The 20,518-nt window shown below is 40.6% G+C and overlaps 1 protein-coding gene across 2 annotated transcripts in view; it reads right to left on the bottom strand.

Annotated features, from left to right (window-relative positions):
- Unc5c (unc-5 netrin receptor C) overlaps nt 1–20,518 on the bottom strand; it is a 372,474-nt gene that overhangs the window by 15,537 nt on the left and 336,419 nt on the right. For both annotated transcript variants that reach the window (NM_001415084.1, NM_199407.2), the window contains 4 exon segments: nt 1,016–1,180; nt 2,267–2,416; nt 15,705–15,938; nt 18,155–18,323. In NM_001415084.1, the coding sequence (NP_001402013.1) occupies nt 1,016–1,180; nt 2,267–2,416; nt 15,705–15,938; nt 18,155–18,323 (718 nt within the window).

Below are 20,518 nucleotides of genomic sequence, written 5' to 3'. Positions count from 1 at the left end.
ATCTCCAAGCAGAAGACAAAAAAAAAAAGTGTTTTAAATCATACTCTGCTGGCTGTAGTAGTGTTCATAGGCTTTGTAGCTCGCACAGCAGCATGGAGCTGGGTTCCAAGGGGCCTCAAGGGGCAGCCTTCGGAGCAAATGGCTTATTCATCCTCCTTTGTTCTTCCAACATGAAGGCTTACCGCTTTTCAAACCATAGTCTTTGCATCCAAAGAGGACAGAGAAGGTCATGGGTACCTCCTATTTCCTTACAGCGAGGTTTGAAATAACAGCAACTATTGTTACTGCTGGAATATGAATGTTTAAAAATGACCAGCTGCGTGTGTGAGAAAATCATAGCAGACAAAGAAAAACTGACCACTATGGAGAGTATGGACTTTTCTTCTATTCCTGGAGTATGTCCCACTCTGGGGTGAAGGACACCTTCTCTGATATTTGGAGGTTAGAGAAAGAAAGGAAGCCTAAAAGTTTCTCCTTTCAATATGGGAACAAAGTGGGGTAACAGGCACCCTTCCTTTTCTTCATTCTACTCAGTAGCACATGACTGTGACAAAATGACAGAAGTCCCTGTGAGAGAGAAGCAAGCAGATGAAGGATGCTGGTGGCAAGTGCTGTGTGCATGCTACTAAAATCTTGCACTTGGAGTTCAGATCTTAATTGTGTTTCTCTCACAGTGTGTGAAAATGTGGTCTCACTATGTGGCCACAGCTGGCCCACAACTCACAACTTAAGCTAAGCTAGCCTTGGATTTATTTGAAGCAATTTTCAGTAGTGTTGGGGATTACCAGGATTTACTGTCATGTCTTTTTCTCAGATGTCTTTTTATACGTTACAGTATGAATCTTAAATGGATGGCATATGAAAACTTAGTTTTGCAAAACAATTCCTCTCCCCATTGCATTAAGAACATAAGAACAGCTCAGGAAGTCTTCTGTGTTACTTACACAGAAAAAGATTTGCCCACCCCTAACCATTCTTTCCCAAGATCCTCTCCAGGATCATAAGAGTGTCTTACCTCTGACACAGTACAGTTGAGCTGGAAGATCTGCCCTTCTCCTTCAACCTGCCGCACACAGAGTTTGCAAACCAGCTCTACTGTGTTTAGGCTGAGTCTTTCCAGAGTGAAGGTACAGTGGAGGTTTCTTTGAGAGCCACTCCAGATGTGGTAAAATGGAATTTCCTGGAAGACATGGGGTGGTAACCATAAACAAGAGCTGCTGAGTGTATCCATTAAATACTGAAGCTTTTCAGTTTTCCACCTCATCAAACTTCATGATTGCTCTCTGTGCAAATATGGTCTCACCTCCCTTCACACAAGAAAACAGAGATTCAGAGAGGTTAAGTAACAGCTACTAGAGAACAGTGAGGAAGTTGATTGGTGGTGACTGGAACCCATGGAATCAACTCTAGAAACCACACTGAACCAGTGTATCTGCCTCTCATTTGGAAAAGCAACCATCGTTGATGAGATGATTAGAAAGCTTAGAAAGACCTTAAAGGAAATCTTGCACAGTCTATCATTTCTCCTTAAAAGGAATCCCTGGTGTGATGTATTAGAGAAGAGCAAAGCTAGCACAGGATGTTGTGATGACCCATATCTTTTCATGCCTTTACCCTGCCTTTGCCCAGGGCAGGGGCAGCTATAGTTCACTCCAGTTGGAAATCAGTACTCACAGAACAGCCCTTAGTCAGAGAGGCATGAAGCCCATACAAGATACTCACTAGTCACTGTTGAAATTACTGTACAGAACCAATCCTATATGCTTGTGGTAATTAAGCCAAGGAAAAGACCCATGAATGAATACGCTGTTTAGGTTAAGGTTCTGGTGCCAAATCCAGAACCAGTGAGTAACAGTGCCTTTCACTGACGTACCATGACAGCCAACAAACCACGGTCCCTGCAAAGTCCAGGGACTATGCGAGGTAGCAAGATGGAAAAACAATGCATGTCAGATCAAGTAGCAGTGTCCCATCGCCTCCCTTGGATGCCCTTGACGCTGTTCCTATTAATGCAGTGAATGTTGAAAACTAACTTACTAAAACAACAGTAGTACAGTTATTATAAGAAGAATACTTTAAAAACCATTCCTTTAAGTAGGTTGATTGGGCATTTTTCCAAACCCTGGGCCCATACCGTTTTGGAGAAATAAGTGTTGACACAGGAGTCATTGGCAATGTCTCCAAGAAAGGAGACATCTATGACTATAACATCCCAATCATCTGTCTTATATCCCTCTCCGTAGTTAGTGTCTCTTGGTAGCCTCACCTGATACTTAGCCAGCAATTTGCTCTTCCAGAGGGAATGGGTGATGTCATGAATTGAGAGGCGCAGGTTGTGGATGCTGCCTTTAAAATGAAGAGCCTTGGGTTCTTCTAGGAGCTGTCCTCCCATTTGCCTTTCCAGTTGTAGAACTTCCTACAATGACACATTCCAAAGCAAGGTATATTATTGATAGAACTGCCTAATTTCCATCAGACTTCTCATCAAGTAGACACGTTTCTTTGCCATGTCTGTTGGATAGAGCACTGTACTTGCCCAATGCCGTGAAAACAACCACCTGCAGGTCTGAGGCCTTTACTATGAAATCCTGACCATCTTGGGCAGTCTTAAGATGCATTGGTGAGTAGCCTGTGGAATTTGCATCACACCACATGTGAGAAAACTAAGCAATTTGTTTTTTGCAGTTTGCAAGAAGAAGAGACTGACATTGAGAACGGACAGAGATATGAATACAAGAAAAAATATTGATAAAAGTAAGCCGATAAGAAAGTGAAAGGGGCTGATAATTAAAAGATGACTTCTTTGTTACATTTGTTAAAGCCAAACAACCACCATCAAAAATATGGGTTATTTTAGACATTCAGTTTAGTCTCTCACGGCTTATTTATGTACAGAAATGTATAAAATACCTAAGTCATAGTTACTCAAACTTCATGTGTGTGTGCATATGCACAAAGGAAAACCTTGAGTGACATTCATTTGAGGTCCACCTTTGTTCAGAGATAGGGTTTCTCATTAGCTTGGATGTCTTCAAATAGGCTAGGCAAGCGACCTCAAAGGTTGACTCTTGTCTCCCTGGTATTGGAAATACAAGCATGTGCTATCATACCCAACATTTTTTTTTGTAACATAGGTTCTTGGATTTCATGGCTAGAACTTTATCAACTGAGCCTAAAATTATATATATATATATATGTATATATATATATTTGCATACAGATAATGAAGATTGAAATCAAAAGTTTCTGAACCAAACAGCTACCCAGATTAGATTTTGAAAAGGCTTCCCCATCTCTCGAAAATTCTAGGTGAAGAAACCCCACTCCATCCTTCATTTATAGTATAAAGATGTTACAGGAAGACAGAGTCTATATTCACTTCCATTCTTCGAGCTGCTTAATGGGACTTAATGAAGCATTTCCAACTACAGCTGAGATTATCCAAACAGCAGCTTACTGTAAGTTATCAATATCAAAGCATGAAATGAACCTCTTTTGTACTTCTCTCATGCTACCAAAGTTTTAACGATTAAACTATTGTATAATTCATGACCTTTTGAAAGTGGGGATTCAGGGAAATAACCATAATTGCAAACAGCATAAAGCAAAATATGGTTGTCTTTGGTGGTGATATTTCAGCAAACAAGGGGAAACCCAAGAATAGAGGCATCCATTCAGAATGCTATCTGCATGCACTCAAGAAAAACCAAGGTATGAAATACAGAGGAACCCCATGGGACATGTTGAATCCATACTGCAAGATATCCAGAGAAGTATGCGCTTTGCATTTGTTGAGTGAATACTCTGCCACTCTCTGGCCATGTAGTCACTACTGAGCTCAACAACATCATGAATAAGATGCGAAGAGCTCAGTGAAACTGCTGCTACCTGGGTTCTTAGCTTCCATCCCCAACTGCTGAAAGGTCCTTTGAGGCATAAGAAATACTAGGATAATGGGGAACATAATCTCAGATAGGGAGTACTCTAATTAGTGTCTTATGGAAACCGTGAGGCAAGATCCCTCTGGCACAGATGACTGTGTGGTCCAGATGTCTGATGGTATTGACCTGCTCTCCTCCGTGGTTGCTGATGAGTAGCTATTACTTGTGACAGGAGCTGAGCAGCCAGCTAGCCACCTTGACACAGATGCTGTGTCACTATGCCCTAAGTCTGCTATGCTTACCTCAGCAGACCCCAGGGCCTCCCAGTAGGACCTACAGATCTAGCCAGGCACTATCACACGTAGACACCCTCCCTAACACTGCACACCCCATTCACTGACAAGAATCTTCTGTCAGCCTGTGGAACAGGGCAGAGATGTGAGGGTTAATTGCCGTTGCTTCTGATTCAGCAGGAACACATAATGAGCTTATGTTGATCATGTTCAGTGTCTAGTTAGCATAATAGAGAAAGCCGATGTTCCCAGTGAACCTGGCACCTGACAGATTCTAAAGCTAAAATGATGTTTGTTTATAAGCCATTAGAAGAAAAGAAACATAATTAGAAATCTTTGCGATTACAGTCATGCCAATCAATCAGTTCTAGCTTCTTTCCAGAATGTCCTAATTACCTCATCAAGACATCTAAAGAGCAATCGATAGTAATTATCTGATTACTATAGATCTTCATTACATCCAAATTATCTCCCTGGGATGTCTGAAAGAAGATGCATTGTATTCTGGGAGGTAATTGTACCCAACAATGTAGAATGCACACCCCATCCCTACAGTCAACATAGAATGCCAGAAGACAGCATCTTATCATTATCAGTTTACTTGGCAGGATGGGCAACCTAATGAAATCTTAGCTGCCTATTGGCCATGACCTTGATGTCAAGAAATTTTGAAAGCAAAGTCTGGGTTGGAATCAGTCCAAGAATAAGGCTCAGTATTTAATTTCTCAGAAGTCATGCTAGGGAGTTTTCTCTCGTGAAGATTGAGCCTATAGTGGTTTGGGGAGCCCCTTTCAAAGAGAGAGAAAAACAAACAACAAAGTACCACTTAGTAGCAGTGGGGACAGAGAATATTCTCATTCATTCTCTCTCTCTCTCTCTCTCTCTCTCTCTCTCTCTCTCTCTCTCTCTCTCTCTCTCTCTCCTCTTTATTTCTTCATCAACCATGAGGCCCATAATAGGCTGCTGTGCAGAGCTGGAACATGACCTCTTGAACATTTCTAGCAATAGGATGTATCATCTACCAATACATGCCTGATTATGAGTTTTATTTTAATTTATTAAAATTAAATTTATCTCAAATTAATTATTTATCTCAAATTAAAAACTCGTATTAGCACACTAATATGTCACTGTTATGTTATAAAATCAAAGGTATAAGCTGAGATTAATAAATGTGAAGTACTAATGTTGTCTTTTGTTGGCCAATAGGGCCCTGGGCTTAGGCTGTATGAACTTTTTCTCTGTCTTAAAGGTGGGTGGTATAAGCAGCTGTTCTTATGACAATATCAGTGTAAGGAATTAGCTCAGGATTATTACTCAAATTTAAAACAGTTTTTTCCCTGAAAAATAGCGACTAGTGTTACTACAATTAGAATATTCAAGTTGACAAAAAAGACCATAAATTACAGGAGACAAGAACCAAAGCACTGGCTGGATGTGGTGGCATACACCTTTAACCAGCCCTCTTGGGGGGCAGAGCCAAATGGATCTTTTTGAGTTCAAGGCCAGCCTGATCTACATAGTGAGTTCCAGGACACTAGAGTGACATATGCAGTCCCTGTCTCAAAAAAATAAATAAAATAAAAACCACAACAACCACCAACCAAAGCACTAAAGATACTCAAGCACAAATAAAATATTTCACTGAGTAAGTAGAACTCCTTGGTAACAAAATCATGTAAATGCACCTGTGAGTCAAAATGACTAGTCATGCTCAGCGGATCCCACCTGTAACTTTTGTGTCAGAAGAGGGAGCAATCCACAGGATGTGCTAGTTGTGATGGCCAGCATATGCTTGGCCCAGGGAGTGGCACTATTAGAACGTATGGCCTTGTTAGAGGAAGTGTGTGTCACTGTGAGGGTGGGCTTGAAGATCCTCTTCCTAGCTCCTGAGGATGCTCAGTCTGTTCCTGGCTCCCTTCCGATGAAGATATAAAACTCTGAGTTCCTTCTGCATCATGCCTGCCTGAATGCTGCCATGCACTGACCTTGATGATAATGGGCTGAACATCTGAACCTGTAAGCATCCCAATTAAATGTCCTTTATAAAACTTACATTGGTTATGGTGTCTGTTCACAACAATAACACCCTAACTAAGACACTAGTCAAGCTTAGTTCCCATATTTCTAGTGTTCAGTGTTCTAATCTGAGATGTGCTATGGCTATTTCAACTGAAAAATACATGGTGACTTGTACATAACAAACTTGTTTTCCTCGAGTTTTCCTCCATGAAACTTTGATTAAAACATGTGATATGGATACAATGATGAAATTAAAAATAACTGACACGCTCATCAGCGAAACATGAGTTTACAGCTAAATGCTTTCTTCTCCTGGCCTTCTTGAAAACAGTCACTCAGTGTCATTGAGATGTGTGCCTTATGCTAGGAAGTGTGTGGCTTGGCCCACTGCTTCTGTTCTGTATGGTACAGAGACCATGTGAACCTGTAACCAGGATGAAAGGAGATCCTCTCTAAAACAGTGTTTTGACAGAATGTTGTTGAGTCACAAAGGTTAGGTTATTTCATATACCTTGATGGAGAATAATAACCAAAGGTCAAAAGATTTAGGAAGATTTAACAAAATGTCGTGACCTTGGAAATAAATGTAATAATAAACATTAGGATCATCTAGGTTGTTTGTGCTTAGAAATATAAAGGTCACCTTCTTTGTTGGGGTTGTCTTTCTTATTGGCAGCCAGACTCTCTTCTAATGTCCTGTGTGAAGCTATTGGATACTCTGATAAACTGTATCTTCCTCTTGTTTTAGTTTGAAAACTATCTCGAGTGTGAAGTAAGAGTGATGGACCCAGATCTCTATCCCATCTCTTCATGGGGGCACACATGTCTCCCTGAGACCTGAGAAGCTACTTGCTGAGGCATCTGCTTCCACAAGAGGGCTGAATCGATTCTGAAATCCTGTGAAAGACTGCAGCAAAGGCAGCAACATGGAATTCCACCACAGAAACAAGCACCTTGCGCAATAACCAATTAAACCAAGGCACTGTCCATGCCAAGCCATTAGCCTAGGCCACTTAAGAGGCATCATAAATCCAAGCTCCTTTAAAGGCCTATGTGGAAAAATAAAGCAGCTCTGGTCTGTGCTCCGGGCTCTCACAGGCTCTCAGATAGTAAGATATATCCACACTGGGCCCAGCGGAGGAAGGGAAATGGAGGCATAGCTGAGAGCCTATGGCTCTTACATTCTTTCTATACCACCAGAAAGTCTCGTTTTTCAGGACTGTCCAGCCATGTGGGATTGGCCACCTCTTCCTTCCTAATAGGCCTTCCAACCATGGGCAAACTTCCCTCCAGAGGAGCCTCCCAATTAGGATTCCTGGTTAAATTTCAGTTTCTTATAGTCCACTGATCATGAAAGAGGAGGTAGGTAGGAGACAAAACCACCTCGTTGTTTCGCTTGTCTACTTTCAGACTTGGAACTGTCTCTGTACTTTAAAAAAAACAAAGACTATTTCTGTGTACGTTATTTCCAACAGAAATGTGAATGGGTTCCATTTACTTCTGCTAAGGAGCTGGATCATGAGTACCAGATCCACTAGTGGTAAGGAGCTACTATAGAGAAATCACTGAGCCGCAAAGACATGAAGGTCACAGAAGCCAGCCTCCTCTAGTTTGTGCTTGCCTTAGCTTATGGAGCTAGGACCTTCCCTTTGCTCTGTCCTTGGTGCTGACCCAGTCCAGGGCTTTGCTAGGGCACTATCTTCACAGAACTCTATTATGTAAGAACAACTTAGCACATGTTCAGTACTCTAAGCGCATTAAACTTCAGACCAGCTTTCGGTGATTGTGTTGACTGTCTGTACTGAATCTGCCTTCAGATTTAGTGAAACCTGTCATGTTTTTATCTAGTCTTTATTCCTGTGTTGAAACATGCCCTGGTCATTTGGAAATGAGAAGTTTCTTTCTGCTACCATGGTTATTTTCATAGCCCCCGTCACAGCAGTGTGCCTGCACTCTACTAAAGCAGAGGCCAAAAAGAGCAGCAGTCCCTCTCTCCTGTTCCCTGCCAGCTCTTCAGCAGGCAGCTCTCAGCCCTGTGCCTGCTGTCCCCGCCTCTGGCCTTCAGGCCTCTGGCTGCTGAGCTGGGCAATAGGGAATAGCTGACAGTCAGCCAGCCTCTTCCACCTGCTCAGGTCAATGTCACCTCATGCTGCTACTTTCCTTTCCTGTGTTCACACTGGGGTGCTCTGCCCTTCCCCAAGCCTGTCTGCCCGCCTTCATTCTTAATAATAATAATAAGGCTAGACGCCAGTGACCATGTGCGAACATTCCCCGTCAAAGTCCCTTCGTTTCCAGGGCTCTGCCTGCTGTTCCAGCAGCTGCCACTGCCACAGATGCTTGGGCTGAGCTGCTATTTACAGCCTGCCTGGTCAATGAAGTTTGTGATGCTCTCAAAGCAATGTGCCAAGGGTCCCGTTCAACAGAGAGGCCGTGTCACTTGTCTCCCCTAGGTATTCTTCTAATGTAAGCAAGGGTGTCTCACACAGTATCATGGAATGGGAACTTTCAGATCACTCTAGTACATGTGAGTTCATGTTGAACTTCTGTTTGCCATTTAACATATTATCATTCAAATTCCATAAGCAATTACCAAAAATTGAGGATAATACAAATTTACTGTCTTGTGCTATATAGGCCATCAGACCAAACCAAGCATTAATATGTGCAGTTAAAGTATATGAGGGCAGCCTTCTCTTCTGGAGACTTCCAGGGAGGGGAGTTTACTTTCTTTTTATTTCTTAGACTTTCCAGGCTGCTTGCCTTCCTTCTCATGGTTCCTTCTTCGGTCTTTGTATCCAACAATGAAACATCTGCCCCATCGCCCTTCCATCCTCATAATACCTACTGACCACAGGTAAGGGAAGTTCTTTACACTATAAAACACCCACTATTATTTTATGTCTGCCCTGTCAAGAAGGAACATGGTCATATTGGTGAAGTTCTTTGGATGTGGACGATATTTATACATTTATGTATTCATAACAGTAGCTTACAGGTATTCTCAGAGAAGTATTGTTATGATTAGCACAACTTTTCCTTTCCTAGGCCCCCATACGAAAGTCAATTCATCAAGCAGGTCGTTTGCACGATAGAGGATAGGGCTGATTCCACATCTCATGAGAAGACGACTAATTCTGAGAACCATACGGATCCCTATGACAACATCTGACCAGCTAGACTGCACCGAAGAAGAAACATCCTAAAACTAGATAAATTTAACATCTTTGTTGATTTATCACATTTTAAAATACCATAATAGTCTCAATGCCCATGTAGAAAGATTAATAGAATCTAGTCCTAATTTTGTGCCTAATTCCAAAACGTTGTTCTTGAATCTTCCAGGGGTCCTCGAGGTAGACACAATCACTGGAACCTATAGCATATTTTTTTTTTTTTGGTTTTATTTGATACATGTGTAACATGCATGGATAGATTAACGTCAGAAACCAGGACCCTGACAGTTTAACACACAAGATAGTTTTGAAGTCACCTGCTGCTTACCATGAGGCAGTAGCAGATGGACAACAGTGCAATCGACAACAGGTGGCTGGATGCAAATGAAGCCACCTACTCCTTTAACACATTCCCAGCATGCTCAGCCCAGGAGGGTATCACACCACTGGCAAATGAGCATCATCTAAACCATTTTTGTTTTTCCTACTTTCAGTGTTTTATTCCTTTCTTTATGTATCTCGCTTTCATAGGGTTACTGGTCTCTCCTGCAGCCTATGTTAGGATATTTGAGAATTAGATTTATCTAAGGGAGAGCTTTCTCTGTACCCAGAGACTCTGAAGAGAAAACCAGATTGTGGTGATGTATATGATATGGTCTGGGTCACAAATATGTCTTTTAGAAACTCAATAAACATGCATATAGCATGAATGCAAATAACTTTTTTTTCAAGTTTCAGATTTCAACATTTATTGAGGGTCTTTATTATAAAGAGGAGTGGTTAATAGTGTAGCAGAATTACTTATTTCTACATAAATGTATTTTTCTCTCTGGGAGTTTTAAGACTTATTCCAAATATAACCTTGTTCTCTATTAATTTCTAGTCTATTTATATTAGGATTTAAGGCTTTGCAAATAATGAAAGGAAAACATAATTTTTATTACTTTAATTACCCAAGGAGGAGGAGAAAAAAAGGCGACTTAGTGATACTTCAAACTCCATCTTTTCAATATACTTGACCTCTCTATTTGAGTTTATTCCAGACTATTCTCACAGTTTCCAGCATCTTTATCTCCTTGTGTGAACTCAACCTCAGCTTTGCTCCCACCTGCCCTTCATGCGTGTGCACAGGAAGAAAGCTTCCTGAACGGTATATAAAAGATACCTGCTGTCTTCTGTCAGCCTTGACTTTTACCCCAGCAGTCACTGCTGGCATTCTGATTCTACATCAGTGCTTCCAAATTGCTAAGTGAAGCTTTTAAGTTTCAGGTGACCATTTTTGCTCCAGGGCTTAACAAAACTCAGGAAAATTGTTACAAAAGCTGCTGAACTCAAAGAGGTAGGTAGAAAGATGAAAGGATGTTTCAGAGCTTCTTGAGCCTGACTGATAGGGAGCTTCCTTTTCTTTGTCTAGCCATACCCATAATAATATCACTAAATTTAAAAATATTTTTGATATACCCAGAATTGATTTTTAATAAGTAAAAACCAATAGTCTTGGTATGTTCAGGCCACCACCTTTTCTAATAACTTGCAACTTGTATTTCTACTAACTTGTATTCTTGGAAAATGAGCACTCCTTTGGACCCCCACCATAGACTTACGCTTCCATTTTTCCACAATCCAAAAAGACCCCCTACATCCAGCTGCAACTTTATGAGATGATCAAGTCCTTGGAGACTCAATAATAGGTTGCCAGTGTCTGTGATAAGGAGGTAACTTTAAGCATAAAGCAGGAAGAAGATCTCCTTCCCCTCAGTGCCCAGATTTAGAGAGAAGAGATTACACCAAAGACAAGGAGGCATATGGACCAAGTTTGTAGAGTATCCATAGAGAGGCAAGATCACTGTTAGTAATGCAGATGACTGTGTTTTGATTAGGACATGGAGAAGAAGTTCCAAATCGAACAACTACTGTGTGAAAAATGATGTATTAGGAAGAGATCAATAAAAGGACAAGGGGAGCAGGACAGGCACGGCTTAGATTAGTCTTCTTGGGATTCTTATGCGTTTAAATGGAAATGAGCCCGAACAAAAAGTAGAGAATTTGTAAATTTGTATGCATCATTGGCGATGTGAATCAGTGTAGCTTGATGCAGCTCAATGGGAGAATATGTTTGAGATGAGTTCTCTATGGAGATGGATAAAGAGAGAAGAGGATTTTTAGATCAGGAGACTAGGGAAGGTTGAGGAAGCTTCTTCTAAAAGCAAGTGGCAGCTTCATTGTGACAGAGATGGATGCTTATGGGATTTTAGTCTTACCCTAGGACACAGGCTCAGATTGGAGATCCTGACAAAGAAGAAGTTACTGCTAAGACTAGAATATGAACACATCTACATGGATGGATGAATGCCATGAGTGGGAAGAAGACTAAAATAACATGTACCTAGAATGGCAAATATGGGGGTAACATTGAATTTGAGGGACTACTCAGAGTAAAATAAGTTGAAAAAAAAGACAAAAAAAACAGGCCCTGCTGGGCTGGTAGAAGCAGAGATCTGCACTTAAGAAAATATAGTGGGTAATGAACAAGAATGAGAAAAATCCATACCATATCCCAGAGCTGGTATGGAGTGCAGGAATGAGTAGAGCTTACTTTCTCAGCCTCGTGGTGAATTAGGAGAATGGGGCTTCTCTGTGGGTGCTGGAGGAGCTGTCTGGACGATCCAGTAGTGGCTTAGCTGAGTAAGTGAAGGAATGGGGGAATGGATGACTTGAGGATGCATAATGTGTGTCCTTAATGGACTCACACAAAGATGTGCAAACATGTTTAAGGTAATAGTCCTTAAGTGACTGTACAATATGCAAAAAGCATTGTGGTAAAACTCCAAGTCCCAGCCAATGTAGATCAGAGCCTTTGTAGAAGGACTCTGGAACAGATCTCTGAAACCCAAGTGGGTTTCATACATGTGTGAAGATGAAGAATTACTAAGTAAGAATTACTGGGAATGGAAATGAAAAGGAAAGGCGAAAGAAGGACTGGGAAGGGTGATGGAAGGAGATTGGAAATCCAAAGACTACAGGATGAGCATGGAGATGCCGGATCTGCAGTGAGAAGTAGCAGGAAGTGTGCCAAGAAGGTATGCTTTTTACTGGAGGGCCCTTTTGAGCTAATGAGCCTCCAGGTTCCTCTTTGTGTATGGGTAAGGTAGTCGAGACATGACTGAACTGTCTCTTTGGAGTGTTGAGTAGACCGTTTACTTATTACCAAGATTTTGGTTTTCCTGCATCATTAAAGGGCCAAGAGGTACAAGAATGCCTCATCCATAATTCACATTTCTTTCCAGCTAAGTGCTGGATCCCCACATGCTGAGCATTTATAAATGTGTGTCTGGAAAGCACCGTCCATGATCCAAGCTGCTCTTGGGCTGCTTTCGTGGCTGAGAGCAACTCACTGGTCTTCTTTTGCACTGACCATTTCTATCCCAGTTCTATAATTAGCATACTCAAATGTGTGTTCTTTTTTAAAGTATAACATTTTTTCATAATTTTTGTGTCTATTGGGAAGGCAGATTCTGAGTATTGTTATGTCAGAATATGAGTTATGTGCATGAAATATTTCAGATACCATCAATGTCTGTGTGCTTCTTGCAGTAATTTTTTTCATGGAATTGTTCAGAAGATTCACTTTAATCAGACCCCATGGCTCTCCAAAAATTACAGTTTTTTTTCTTTTAGGAAGAATTTAGCTCTAGCATGATTTGTATTCTGCTGGTGCCTTAGAAGTGTTCCACAGAGCTGCAAGGAGGATAAAGGAAAAAACCTGAAGCCTTACACAGGGCCACACTCAGATCATTTACTTCCACATCAGGAAACCCAACAAGCTCAGAATATATGCAATGACCACCAAAGTCTCTTTCCTTTTCCTGGAAACCTTGCTGGCCATATCCACCAGGAAAACTGCAGTTGCCTATGGCTGTTCATTTCTCCCTTACCACAATCTTTGAGGTGGCTTCCCAGGATCCCTGAGCTGTAACTTCCATTTTTTCACAATCCAAAATAATTCCCTGGATAAAAACTGCAGAACGAAATATCCTGACAGTCAAACATGTTCTTCCCTTGGTTTTCTTGTCTCCTTTTACTCTTATTTCCCTCCCCTGCTACTCTAATTTCCTTTTACTGGCTGGCTTTCCTGCTCCCATATCATGGCAACGTCTCCTTAGTTCCTCTCTGGCTATACATTCAAGTTAGTTCCATAGACCAACTGTAGTTAACTGCTCACACCCGAGGCTTGCTTTCTCTACAACATTGCTGTGTGACCTAGAGCCGCTTAAACTTTCCTGATCTTTGGAGTCCACATCTGTTAAGTAGAATAACAATACTTTCTTGAGTTATTGTAAAGATTGAATGAGTTAATAAAAAATATGTAGAATTTTGACTTGCAGATAGAAGCACTCAGTAATAGTCATTCGTCCACTCTTGTCTTTGGATATTTTTCCTTCTTAGTGCAGTGGACAAATATCAGCTTGATATCATTGATGCTTGGATCTATATGTTGGGATCTGTTGTCTGTTCAGAAAATCAACACCATATATATTTGTTTGAAAAGCATATATTATTTTATAACTGTTATATCACATAACACATATTTATGGAATGTAGTATGTTATCAAAGAATGAGACAAATACTGCATAATCTGACATGTGTAATTTGAAGAAGTTTATTTTATAGGAAAATGCCTTAAAAGAATAGTTTGAAAGGTTAAGGAGGATCAAAGGAGGGAGGAGAACAGAGACTGTTTGACAGGGATAAAGACACATACACACACACACATATACATATATATACATATATACACACACACATATATATATACATACACACACACACATATACACACACACACACACACACACACACACACACACACACACACACACACACACACACATATATATATAATTGTCCCTTGGATATCTTTAGGTGCCAGATTTATACCCCTAACTCAATAGTCCATAAGTAAAATTACTATTGACAAGAAATGTTTGTGTGAGCACATCCACAGGGTGAGAGGTTTAAGAGACTGGTTTTTTGGAAGATAATTATATGATGAGGTAAGACTCTTCTGAATGAGAGAGATGTTATTATAAAAGGGCTTCCACACTTTCCTGATCATCTCTACTTCATTAAGACTCAGCAAGAGACTGGCTGTCTGAAACCTGGAAGAAGTCCTTACTGGAGCCCAACCCCGCTGACACCCTCACACTGGGCTTCCTAGATTTGCCACTGTTGGGTATAGAAATTTGATCTTCTATCCTCTAGCTGAGTGAGTCACCATGCTGCTTGCTGAGGACCTCGTATCTCTGTTTCCTTCTTCTCTTTCCTCTGGTATCATCACAGCTATGCCACATCTTCTTATTAAGTTGACTCTGTCCACTGAAGACAGACTCGTGGGTCTAGTGTGAATTTCCAATCATGCCTTTCTTCTGTTTAAACCACTGTACTCCCCACACACTATCTCTTATAGCTAAGCTCCATCTTACGTGAAGATGTTATCTTCAGCTTGTAATACATCTGCATAAAGGCATCAATTCTGGTTCACTTTTATGCGTCTTCAGCCTGTCCCACATATCTAGGCATCTTTAATGCTTTTTTCCTATCAACGATGCTTAAAACCTTTCATTATAACAAGACTTAAACATTAGCTCTTGTTCCGATTTTCTTAAAATACCGTGTAGTTGCTCTGCCTGAACTCTCACAGAATGTTGCATCTCAGCTGTGACATTCATCATGTTCTGGCTTATCTCCTCAACCCTGGCACATTTACTTTATTCCTCCTTCTAGATCATAACTTCTTCAAAGGCACTTATTATATCCCTTGAAGCTTCAAATGGGATAAAACGAATGGCAATAATCACACCAGGAATTAAGCTCATTTATTCTGCAAAGCAGCAGCCTGTTGTCAAATGCTAACCCTCTCCCTCACAGCCCTCGTAAAAAGAATGGGAGAGCATATAAATGAAGTAGCACACAAGAGGAACATACAGTGTGAGCAATTATGCCAATTTCTTTTATAGGAAGAACACAGCTGAGATAAACATGGAAGCAGATTATTTACCATCCATGGGCTCCGTTGCCAAATTCTTCTACATTTTTCATTAAAAGAGCTAAAGTAAAGTAAACAAAAGTAGCCCTTGGGAGGAATTAGCACAGAGAAAACGGCTTATTTATCAGCATGGCCTCTGAGATATATCCGTTTGTATAACTGCTTCCTCTGGGACCCTATGCATGTGTTTGCACACCTGCCCAGAGCCACTACCAGGTGCGTAAGGTCACTCCAAACCTTTGCTTCCAGGTCAGGGTGAAGACGGTTGGGTGGATGGGAAACACTTACCTTCAGGGCATCCTGTGTGTCATCCAGGCAGTAGACTCTGATGCTATACTCCAGGGAAGAGCAGCAGAGGGGCCCAAAGATGGCCAGCTTCAGACGCTTGGCAGCTGCTTTGGTGGTGGACTGCCCAACCAGGGCATAGGTACTGAGGTTCTCCGTGAGAATATGGCAAGCCTCTGCATCCAGCTGAATGTAACAGGGGGTTGTGAAGTTTTCCTCTCCAACAACCACAACATCCTGGGGATGATGGGGAAGGGAACGTGGTTAGGCTAACAAAGACACAGGCCAGCCACCATGGATGGTGGGAGATAAAATGGAAATATGTCCCTGAGTTCTAGCTCATCGTTCTTAAGGTTTGTGGTACCTATTTTCATTCTCCAGCATCAGCTCTTTCCATCACTGTCTATACACGGATGTAACGCTTGACATAAGTATCCTGGGATCTACATGAAAAGCCAAAAGATAATAATAAATTATCCCTTTTATTTTAGGATACCTGAGCTCACTCGGCGCTTCTGAAAATTTGGTGTTTTAATCTTTCAATGTCTTATTGAATCTAAAAGTATAAATTGTTGACATACCAACCTAGCATATCAACCTTTCCCCAAGAATCCACATTTAAAATTAGAGGAATTAAGATACTGTATTGTGCTGTACTTTCTCTTCCAAAATTCATACTACAATAATTTCTCAGAATGGTATTATTTCACCTAAATAACCTCAGCTCTCAGAATCTCCGCAAGGAGAGACGTGGCAAGGACATACTGCATTTTACATATGTCCCTGCTAATTTTCTTATGCTATCCATAAAACAGTTCATTTATTTTAGATGTAAAAGTATTCAGAACCAAATAAGTAGAAGTGATGATTTTTGATTTATTGCCATATAACTAAATGGCTTAGCCTACATACTAAGAAAGAAGGAGGTCATTCAGTCAAGAGTCAACATTCCAGAAGCTTCCAGTAGTCAGGGTGGAAGGTGAAGAGACACGCTGAAGACCAGGCTAATGAGGCACAAGGCTTGGTTATGAGTTGAGTTCCCCTGAGGTCAGCCAACGGGATGACAGGCACAAGGCCAGCAGAGCCGTGGTTTACTGCAGACAAGTAGAGGTTCTGAATTTTATGTTCTCTCTCAACTTCTAAGCAATTTGGATGGAGAAGGATGTGTGGGGGATAAACCACAGTCATGAACACAATTCAATCTCTGAATTAGGTCATTTTGTCTCCACAGAGCACGAGTCACTTCTACAATGCTTTTTACCGGGTGAGTCTAACTCATAGTGACTCCCAACCACTCAAAAACACTAGTGAATGAAACTTAGTTTCCAGGTCTGGATAAAGATACAAATGTAGTAGGCGAGAGCTCACCACTACCTCAGGTAATGGTTTATAGGCTAGGCCTTATGACATCATCTGACATAGAATGAGCCATAGTTTAATACAACCAATGAAATCATAGTTTGAAGTAAATATAAAGGAGTCTTACACGGAAGAGAAAAGCAGCTCAGGGCCTCTAAGGCTATTCTAGGCCTCATGACACTGGAGACAGAAGGACCTGGGTGTGTAGTTCAGGACAACCAACCATGCCTATCATGGCCCAAACGTGTCTTGTAAGGGCTTACATGAGAATGTTCCTTGTATTTTCCTGGACTGCCTAGTTCACCCCTATATCTTCATCGCCATCATTTAGGCCCCGAGATGGAAAGGGCACTTAGCAGAGTACCTTGTAAACACTTAAGCTAGAACTTTAGGTATTCTTTGTGTGTTTAGTTGTAGTTTTAATATAGTTGAAGATTAAATGATATTAAAGTGAGATCTGTCTAAATATATTTGAAGACATAACCCCAAACTCAATCCTAGACTTGAGGTACTCTAATAAGGAATGATTCTTTCATATGGTCAAGTGTAGACAATGTTCGTAGAAAGGAGAAACGTAGTTAATCCCGCAATACTGTGTTTTGCTGCTAAGTCAGTTTTCCTAAAATATTATAGCTTTTAAACTTCCATTTGTATCTTTGTAATTTCTTTGGCTAAAAATACCATAAGTGATTATATTGTAACTTCACATTTTGCATATGTAATTTTTAAAACATATATATTTATACTATCATTTACATATGTATTTGATAAAGATATTCTTGAGAGACAGATGCTAAGTGAAAAGTTCTGATGCAAGTTCTGATGATCCCTCCTTTCCTCCTCTCCCAACTTTTGGTGCCTATACTCCTAACAGAGGGTTCCCTGGGATTTTTGAGTCTCTTTTATTCTGTGAGCTGATTTTGAAAATCAGCTTTCTCGTGCCCATCAGTCAAGAGATAGGGAAGTAGTTACTGGTCTTCTGTCTCTCATTTTGAGTGTGAGCTAAAGGATGCCCGGCTTTGCTTTGAAAATAAAGGTCTCCTCTGAATGATGGACAGTGAGTATCATGTTTCTCCCACAGACATTCAACTCACCTCCCACTGTCCCTGCACTGCCTGGTTTTTGAGCTGGATCTTCCAGTCCTCGGTGTTAGGGTCTGCACAGTGATGCAGAGTGAGGATGACAGGACGGGTCAACAGAGCTCCAGGAGGCCCACAGCTCACCACAGGGGTCAGCAGGGTCTGAGAGTCTTCCATGGGGGGCCTGCATGGAGAGCAGAGGACTATAGCAGTGACATTTCCATAGTAGGAATACATTGTATCATCACTGAGTTCTAAAGTTAGATGAACAGTTCAAGCCACTTCCTCATAACACTTGAGCAGGGTGGGTATTGGGTGTTACAACAGAAATAAATGGAAGCCATGTTCTGTATAGACAAGCTTTTATCTTGTGAGACAGGAGGTTTTTCTGACAGTGGAACATTTGCCAGCATCTCTTTGATCCCATCCTCAGACACAGGCCTGCCTTGGGTAGCTTCCTCTGAATTCATACTCTGATACTTTCAGGATGGAATGAGAAAGAACAGAATCCTTATGATGTTACATAACCAGCTTTTCTGATAAGGCTCACCACTGGTCTCACAGAGTTTTAATACTTTTGTGTTTTCAGGGCCTAACTTGAAAAATACTTCAAAAAACTCACTTCAGAATGAGGACACCCTAGAGCTAAACTTAGTCGAAATGACTTTCAGGCATAATTCAGGCGAGTATAGCAGATTCATTCTTTCATATGTGAGCAGAAAGAATATAGAATGGCATTTCTCTAGCAAGTTAAAACAAGATCACATCAGTTATGTATTTCACACACAAAAAATCTGGCCATAAGGGACTCAAAGATGCAAATTATCCTTTCTTTCTCTTTGTTTCTTTGTTTCTTTGTTTCTTTGTCTCTTTCTTTCTTTCTTTCTTTCTTTCTCTCTTCCTTTCTTTCTTTCTTTCTTTCTTCCTTTTTTTCTTCCTTCCTTCCTTCCTCTCTCTCTCTCTCTTTCCTTCTTTTCCTTCCTTCTCTCCCCTCCCCCTCTCTTTCTCATTCCTAAACTCTATCAGTCTCTTTTATGTATTTGACTAAACCAAAAGTAAATGTACTAATTAGTCCAAGCTGCCAATTAGTATTTGAGAAAGTCCTTCCAAATTTTTGAGGTTGCTTAATTGTCTCATAGCTCACAACTGCTATTTTGTGATTGGCTAAAGCATGCTTCTCAACCGTTCTCACATTGACTGCCAGTATGACTGGCTACTGACATCACAGGCCCATGAAATTTTAGGAGGGTCTTTGAACTTTGTCGACACCTAGAACAGGGTGTTTAGGACAGCACAACTAACATCTGGTTAGGGCCTTAGACATATGCACAGTTAGAGACCATGGTTACTAGAACATCATTCATCATCAACTCACATTATGATCAACTAAAATGAGCATGATCTTTCTTCTAGACATTTTTTTCCATGACCTGCCAACTAGGCCACTTAAGATCATGTATTTAGAAAGATTATTTTGATATCTTCTCCATTACAAAACATTGTCATTTTTTTTCCAATGTTGTCTGGCAAGCAAAGATTCTACCCCTTTCCTTTAATGTTCCTTTCCTGTTCATGAGGAAGTTTTCAGTAATTTGGTATCTCATTAAATTGAGAATCCTGAAGTTAACCTAAAATTTAAGTGCATAGGATATGAGAATTGCTAATTTCTTTAACTTAGAATATGAAGATATAGTCGCATCACAAAGTCATTTTGCATTGGATTATTCTCAAACAAGTAACAACACAAATATTTTGTACGAGGCTCCAGTTAAGAGGGGAGCATGGCAATATCATTATTAAAAATCTCTGATTAAAAGTAGCCAGCGAAAGCCACTGGAAGCTAAGTATTTTGTTAAAACCAAGCTGTCAAATATTCCTAACAGAAGTGTTCTTAGGCTACATCGAGCCTATTGCGTTTGTTAGATGGCATTTGAACCTAGACATATTTATATTTTTAAGTTTGCTTTAGTAGATTCTATATGCAGTTCTTAATGCCATGTCATTCTTCCAAATATTGTTTATCTCCCATACTCTCCTGACCTTCATGAATTGGATATGTCTACCACTTTGTGGTGATAATAATCACTGCCAAGACTGAAACACAAGAATAAGACAAGGGTGAAGATCTTCACGAGGTCACCACTTCAAGCCTTTCTCTCATCAGACATCAATACCTCCAAGATATTTAGCTCGACCAGATATAAACCCATTAAAATGCACATCTCAGTGACATTCTCCTGTCTTATTCATGTGGACATTTAAAAGGACATCTCGGATTCTTCCGTAATTGCAGTGGCTACATGAAATTGATTTGTCTCTTGTTGTTACCTATAGTTTATGTATTATTTATCCCCTCTTCTAGAAGTCAGTAAATATCTA

The sequence above is a fragment of the Rattus norvegicus genome, chromosome 2 (genome assembly GCF_021556685.1).
Source record: "Rattus norvegicus strain SHRSP/BbbUtx chromosome 2, alternate assembly SHRSP_T2T, whole genome shotgun sequence".
In the NCBI taxonomy this organism is placed as follows: domain Eukaryota; kingdom Metazoa; phylum Chordata; class Mammalia; order Rodentia; family Muridae; genus Rattus; species Rattus norvegicus.
Note: the sequence above shows the minus strand (reverse complement) of the source record. Positions and strands in the feature narration are given on the sequence as shown.